This window comes from Aegilops tauschii, chromosome 5 (assembly GCF_002575655.3).
Source record: "Aegilops tauschii subsp. strangulata cultivar AL8/78 chromosome 5, Aet v6.0, whole genome shotgun sequence".
NCBI lineage: Eukaryota > Viridiplantae > Streptophyta > Magnoliopsida > Poales > Poaceae > Aegilops > Aegilops tauschii.
Genome location: NC_053039.3, coordinates 49,792,017 through 49,798,629, shown reverse-complemented (window position 1 = coordinate 49,798,629; position 6,613 = coordinate 49,792,017). Strand labels below are relative to the sequence as shown.

Here is a 6,613-nt window from a genome sequence, read left to right as displayed (position 1 = left end):
CGTCGCAATCTATGAGAGTAGGGTTCTCTCTACTAAACTCATGAAAGGTCTCGGAGTATGACGCATAAGCTCCACCCGAGGGGAAGACCCACGGTAGCCACGTATCAGTCAAGGCTTTATGTGAAGCTAGATTCGCTGAAAACTTGCAGTTCAAGGCCCAGTCCACTGTTCAAGTTGCTTACTAGTATAGCATAGAGTTCTAGGTGGAAGTTCAACTTAACAGTCTCCACTGCAGTACCGGTATATAAAACAGTGTTTTGGAACCAAAGGAAAATTTTGTGTGCCTCTGGAATCTGGTTGGGGATTGCTGGAATTTTGTCTATTTTGGTTCAGAAATTCCTAATAAATCCTAGAGGCCCACGCAGCCCATTCGTGCAAGGCAAGAGGTGGAATAAAAGTTTAGTCCAACATTGCTAGTTTAGAGGGAGTTTGACCTCCTTATAAGGGAGGCTCTTTCTCCACATGTATGAGGATGAGAACAAGAGGGACATCCACGCGCGCTCCTCCTCTGCCGCCCGCCTCGCCACGCCACGCCACGCCACGCCTCGCCTCGCCTCGTCACGATGTGCCGCGGGCATGAGCCGAGCCACGCACGACGGGTATACGAAAGGTCACGCGGGAGCTGAAACGTTTTCTGTAGTGGACACTGAATTCGAAGCCTGTTCGCTTCGTCTCCCTCCTTTGCTTCACCTTCCGTCGCAGCATCTTCGCGTCCCTCTCCTGTGCCTATAAAAGGGAGACACACCAGAACTTCCTCATCCCAGCTTGCGGCGTGCACCGCAGGCCGGGACAGTAGGCCTCCGAAACCGCACCTTTTGGGTCCTGTACGGGAGAAGGGTGATAAGGTTTTTGGGGAGCGCGACTACTGGCTTCTTCATCACGGACTCCGACGACTACTTCCCCGACGACGACTTCTTCCCCGACGTCGACTACCTCAGCAACGACATGGCTGGAGAGGATGTCGATCCCAAGTCCAGTGCTTCTGCTGCTGCTGTCCCGTACGTGTTCTTGTTCTTTCTGTTAAATGTCCTGTCACAGTTCTTCGCTCTAGTTTCTGCCCTACATATGTTAGGTTCTACTTCATATATGCAACTTCATCTAGTGTCTGTTCTAGATGTGTTTAATTCAAGTTCATATATGCAGATGCTATTTACTTTTTCTTTGTCAGAACGCATGACTTGTTCTATCTCTACTATATTAGTCATGCTTTATCTAGTATTTCTGTTAATAAAATTATTTGGTAAATTGCTCATATTTCCAACACAGTCGTGGTGGTCGATTACGAGGAAACTCTTCAGCAGGAAGGACAAGCGCTGCTTCGACTCTCTCACGATTCTCATCAGCTGGAGGATTTGGAAGCAACACAGACAGCACCCGTGTTTTTCATAATATAGGAACGTACAGTTTGATGTTAGTGTTTTTCATAATATAGGAACAGACAGTTTGCTGTCTAGTGGATAGCATTCTGGAAGAGTGGGAGCAACAGTTTCGCGAGAGTAGTTCCTTGGAGGTGTGGGTGGGTGCTGTCAGCACGCATTGCCTGCAATCTTGTAAACTTGTGCTGCTATCTTCTACTCCCTCCGTCCCATAATATAAGAGCGTTTATAACACTAGTGTAGTGTCAAAAAAGTTATTATATTATGAGACGGAGGGAGTATAAAGGTATGATACCCGATTGTGTACTCCTGGAAAAAAAATCCTCGTATGAGTCATCACGAGCGTCAGGACTTGCTTGATAGAAAATTTTACTTCCTCCATTTCTAAATATTTGTCTTTCTAGAGATTTCATCAAGTGACTACATACGGAGCAAAATGAGTGAATCTACACTCTAAAATATGTCTATATACATCCGTATGTGGTAGTCCATTTGAAATCTCTAAAAAGACAAATATTTAGGAACGGAGGGAGTAGTTAGAAAACTGAATGCAAACATAAATTTCAAATATCTGTACTTTCGCTGCCTTGAAAAAATATGTCAACTTTCTTTATGTGACCTTGATGAAACTGGTTTAGCTCAAGAGTCTGTCATTTTAGCTGCAGAGCCATTCGTACTGATAAATTTGTGGCTTAGTTGATAGACTCAAGTGTATGTCCACAGGCTCCTCGCCATTTTTTATATTGCCAACTCGAAGAGGCTGGGCAGCCATACATAATGTTAGGCCGAGGCCATCAGCAGCAGGTTACAAGATGGGGAACAGAAAGAAAACATGAATACAACTAGATTACGGCCCGCTTAGGCGGGAAATTAGGAAATTCGTCCAGGAGTGGAGAGCCTCTGTTCTATCGTGAGAAGAGCAAAACCGGCGAGCCCATAGCTCAATGTCATTGACAGCATATCGAGCGTAAAAGCCACACACAGGGGAATAATCACGTTTTATCCGTCGTAGTTCCCATCAGCAAACTTGTCCTCGGGGTAAAACACGGCAATCACCTGCCTCCCGCGAAACCACGTCATGTGCAACATCGTCTTTGAATGTGTTGAGCTGTCGAGATCCGCGTACTCGAGAAACACCTGCAATGCAATGCAATGCAACACAAAAGGGCTGATTAATTTCCCTCTGTTGCGAGATCTCATCTCATCATCTGTCAAAATAAACTACTGTAGTACTCCGTATAAATCAAAGACTAAACTGTGCTCGCTCACCTTGCCAACTCCGGCGACCGGAGCGCCGCCGGGGTCAGGCCGTGGGACCACGGCTCTCACCAGCTTACCACCGTGTCTCCGCCCTTCTACCGTCATCCACCAGCAAAAGTTGCGGTAATACACATCGTCCGCGAGCCGATCGGGTGAAAACATGCGGGTCAAGCAGAGCACCTTTGTGGCTCCATCTTGGTGCACGGGGCTCTGCTTAATCAGATAGATCGTCGGTGAGAAACTGATTCTACTGAACAAATTCTTGAACTTGGACACGTGAAAGGACAAGAGGAGGAGGTGAATTAGTAAGAATTACAGGAGGAGTAGCAGCACTTGGAGGAAGTGGCGTGTAGTAGAGTACAAAGGAAAGCGGAGTGCCCTGCAGCGCGCACAAATATATCAGTGGCAGTAGAAGAATTGAAGGAATCAAGGGCCGCAGCTAGGCGTAGGTCGGGTGATACGCTGGATTTGTAAACCGCCCTCGCGTCCGTCCGATCGAACAAAGCTGGTCCGTCCGATCCACGCGAGCTGAACCACGCGCACGCTCCCACCTTCACGCGAGCGGTTGCAATGAAACGGGGATAGGTCGATCCCCACCCGCAGATCGCGGGCGCTTTCGCCCCACCGGGGATCGGTCGCGATCCGGCGGCCGCCTCCCCTTCCCTCCACCTCTTCCCCAACCCCACCCCCACCCCCTGCCCGCGATGGCGCACCACATCGCCAGAGACATGGCCTACTCCGCCATAGGTGGTAGCTCCGGCGAGGGTTCGGCTGTTCCCCGGCGGACGACTTCAGCTCCGGCGAGCGCCTTCGATCTCAGGCGACAAAGTTCTGCTACGCGCATGTACCGAGATCCTCCAATTGTTTTATCTGATGTTCCTCCGGCTGGATCCGCTGCAAATTGGGTGACCTTCCCCTGCTGCCAAATCCTCTGAAATCCTCCACTTGTTTATGTGCTGCATTGACATTTGCCAGTTATGCTCATTGGATGTTGCTATGCTAATTGGTTTTAATTCACAAAAAGTAGAAAAAACAAAAATGTTTGAAACTACACATTATGTTGCTTTGGTTCAGTTCAGTAACAAGAAAAAAAGGTTGTGTAAAATTGGAAAAGGTTACTTTCAGTGACCCTGAATGTTGCTTTGATTCAGAGAATGCAACAGCACTGCATGTTTGCTTGCTTTAAATTCAGAGGGTGTAAGACTACTGAATGTTTGCTTTGCTTTAGATTTCAGATATTGCAAAAAAAATGTTGAAAATTCAGCTTCAGAAAAATATTTTTGCTGCTGAAAATAGCAAAAAACAGTAGTAGATTAGAGATCTTATGCATGTTATAGTGGTGTTAGTCTATGGATTTCAGCAAGCACAAAAACTCTATGATGAAAAAAAAAGGTTATTTGAAGTTGATAAAAAAGTTATGCAGCACCAAAAAATGTCGTAAAATGTACTACTACAGTACTACCTATAGATCTTATAAACATGCTGCAATGAAAAAATATACTACTGATATACATGTTGATGTTTCATCTATAAAAAATGTTTCTCTTGCAAAGAAATGTTGACCTCAAATACTGTTCAACTGCTACTGATGGTGTTGTTCTACTGTTGTTGCAATGATGTAGCATACCGAAGATGGGGCGGCAAATGAGGAGAGTTTTGTTCAGCAACCTTTCACAAGTCATGGTGGTGGGGATTCAGGTGGTGTCCTAAACACTCACGGTGGAATGCATGATGCAGATGAGGATGATGATATTTCATCTCAGCCACTTTTGCCCTATGTTGGCATGGAATTTGACTCGATTGAAGATGCCCAAAAGTTCTATAATGACTACGCATTTGGAACGGGTTTTGGCTCACGCATAGCTTCCTCAAAGAACAGCCAAAAGAAAGGTCCACAACAACTTATCAAGAGGGTCTTCCAATGTGTGCATGCTGGCAAACCGGAGACTACATGTGAGACAAGCAGCCAGTCGGAAGGAATTGCAGCAGGGGGAAGCTCATCAAGCAAGCAGGCCGGGGTTGAAATGGATGTGACAGTCAAGCGTCAGAGGAATCGGATTATGCGTTATGATTGCAAAGCTCATATGATTGTTGGCCTCAGGGGCAATAAGTGGGTTGTTACCTACTTTGTTGCACAGCATACACACCCTTTGATGCAGCATGAGGAGATTGTGAGGTTCTACCGCTCACACCGCAAAATTCCAGAAGAAGATTACCAACTACTGATGACAATGCATGATGTAAACTTGTCAACTACAAATTGCATGGGAATGCTTGGAATGGTCCATGGCGGAGACCGGAGGAAACTGCCATATGTGAAGAGGGATGTTTCAAATGCGCGTTCCAAGCTGCGACAAAATCAGTCATTTCAGGACATGGATATGACGGTTGCTTACTTTAAGAGGCGTCAAGCTGAGAATGCTCAATTCTACTACGCAACAGAAGTTGACAAAGAAAGAAACGAAGTGACAACTCTGTTTTGGGTGGATGGAAGGACAAGAGCATTGTACCCAAAGTACAAAGATTGTGTGTTCTTTGACACAACATTTTGCACAAATCGGTACAATCTGCCTTTCGCTCCTATTGTTGGTGTGAACAACCACTTGCAAACCGTGCTGCTAGGTTGTGCCTTGGTGCCAAATGAACAAATAGAAACTTTCAAGTGGGTGTTTCAACATTGGATGATTGCAATGAATAATGAGCACCCGTTGAACCTAATGACTAACCAGGACAAGGCAATGGAAACAGCAATAAAAGATGTCTTCCCAAACACAGTGCATAGGTGTTGCAAATGGCACGTCCAGCGAAAAGCAAGGGAAAAGTTGGGTAGGATCCTGAGCATGGATGAAAATTTTGAGCAGGTTTTCTATGGGGTTATCAATGATTCGGAGACGGTGGATGAGTTCGAGGAGAATTGGCAGCATATGCTGCATTGCTTTGAATTGGTTGACAACAGACATCTAAGCAACATGTGGCGTAAGCGAGAGACATGGGCTCCAGCATACTTCCGAAAGAACTTCTTCCCATTTACAAGCACTACAGGGCGGTCTGAGGGTCTCAACTCCTACTTCAAGACATTTGTCAACCCTCAAGACTCTGTCTGGAGATTTGTACAACAATATGAGGTGCTTCAAGAAACAATGTTGGACCGTGAAGACAATCAAGCTTTCATAGGCCATGAAACAACTGCACCACTTTACTCAAGGTATGTGTGTGCTTTGTAGAGAGAAAAAGTTAGAATAGGGAACTTGAAAAACTCGAAATCATTGACCTTTTCATTGCAACATTCAGGTACAACTTTGAGCGCCAAGCAGTTCACTTCTATACCCGAAGTGTGTTTCTCAAGTTTCAAAAAGAGGTCATGGCATCAACAGGCTTCATCATGAACCTGGCCCCTGCTCTTGACAATGCAAGCGTGAGGTTTGAGCTGCACTCAAATTACTTTGAGAACCCCCGAATATTTTCAGTGAATGTTGTGTTGGCAGAGGAGAAGTTTGAATGCAGCTGCAACTGTTTTGAGATGAATGGGATTATTTGTGCACACATCATAAGGGTAATGGTGCATCTCAATGTCCAAAAAATTCCACAAAGATACATGCTAGAGAGGTGGTCAGAAGCTGCGACAACGGCAATGAGCGGTGGTGGATGTCTCCTAGATTTTGGGCACCCTGCAACCAACACTCTCAAGTACAATGCCTTGTGCAGAAAGTATACATGGTTGGCTTCACAAGCTTGCAGCAACGATCTTGCCTACAAAATAATGAATGATGCAGCTCACCAACTTGAGCCCCTCATAGCTGCAGCAAAGCAAGGGGCGCTCCCAGAACAACAGGAAGCAAATCAGCCGCAAGCAATGCAACAGCAACAACAAACCCCCGAGCCAACCACTGTGCCGCAACCTGATGGCGATGCCATGCTTCAGAACCCCGCACGTGTTCCAAAAAAAGGGCGTCCGACTGAAAAATCAAAGAGGAGAA

At 46.0% G+C, this 6,613-nt stretch overlaps 1 protein-coding gene across 1 annotated transcript; it reads left to right on the top strand.

The window, feature by feature from the left end:
* The first annotated feature begins 3,340 nt into the window (after positions 1-3,340).
* LOC109761662 (protein FAR1-RELATED SEQUENCE 5-like) lies at positions 3,341-6,404 on the top strand. Its single transcript, XM_073498801.1, has 4 exons — positions 3,341-3,541; positions 4,259-5,841; positions 5,928-6,189; positions 6,342-6,404. The coding sequence occupies exons 1-4, from the start codon at positions 3,341-3,343 to the stop codon at positions 6,402-6,404; spliced, it is 2,109 nt and encodes a 702-aa protein (XP_073354902.1).
* The last annotated feature ends 209 nt before the right edge of the window (positions 6,405-6,613 follow it).

Excerpts from the sequence above, each read along its gene's own strand:
- LOC109761662 (XM_073498801.1), top strand. The coding sequence starts at position 3,341 with ATGGCGCACCACATCGCCAGAGACATGGCCTACTCCGCCATAGGTGGT. Across the intron at positions 3,542-4,258 it reads CTGGATCCGCTGCAAATTGG|CATACCGAAGATGGGGCGGC; the intron begins GTGACCTTCCCC and ends GCAATGATGTAG. Across the intron at positions 6,190-6,341 it reads TTTGTGCACACATCATAAGG|AAAGTATACATGGTTGGCTT; the intron begins GTAATGGTGCAT and ends TGCCTTGTGCAG.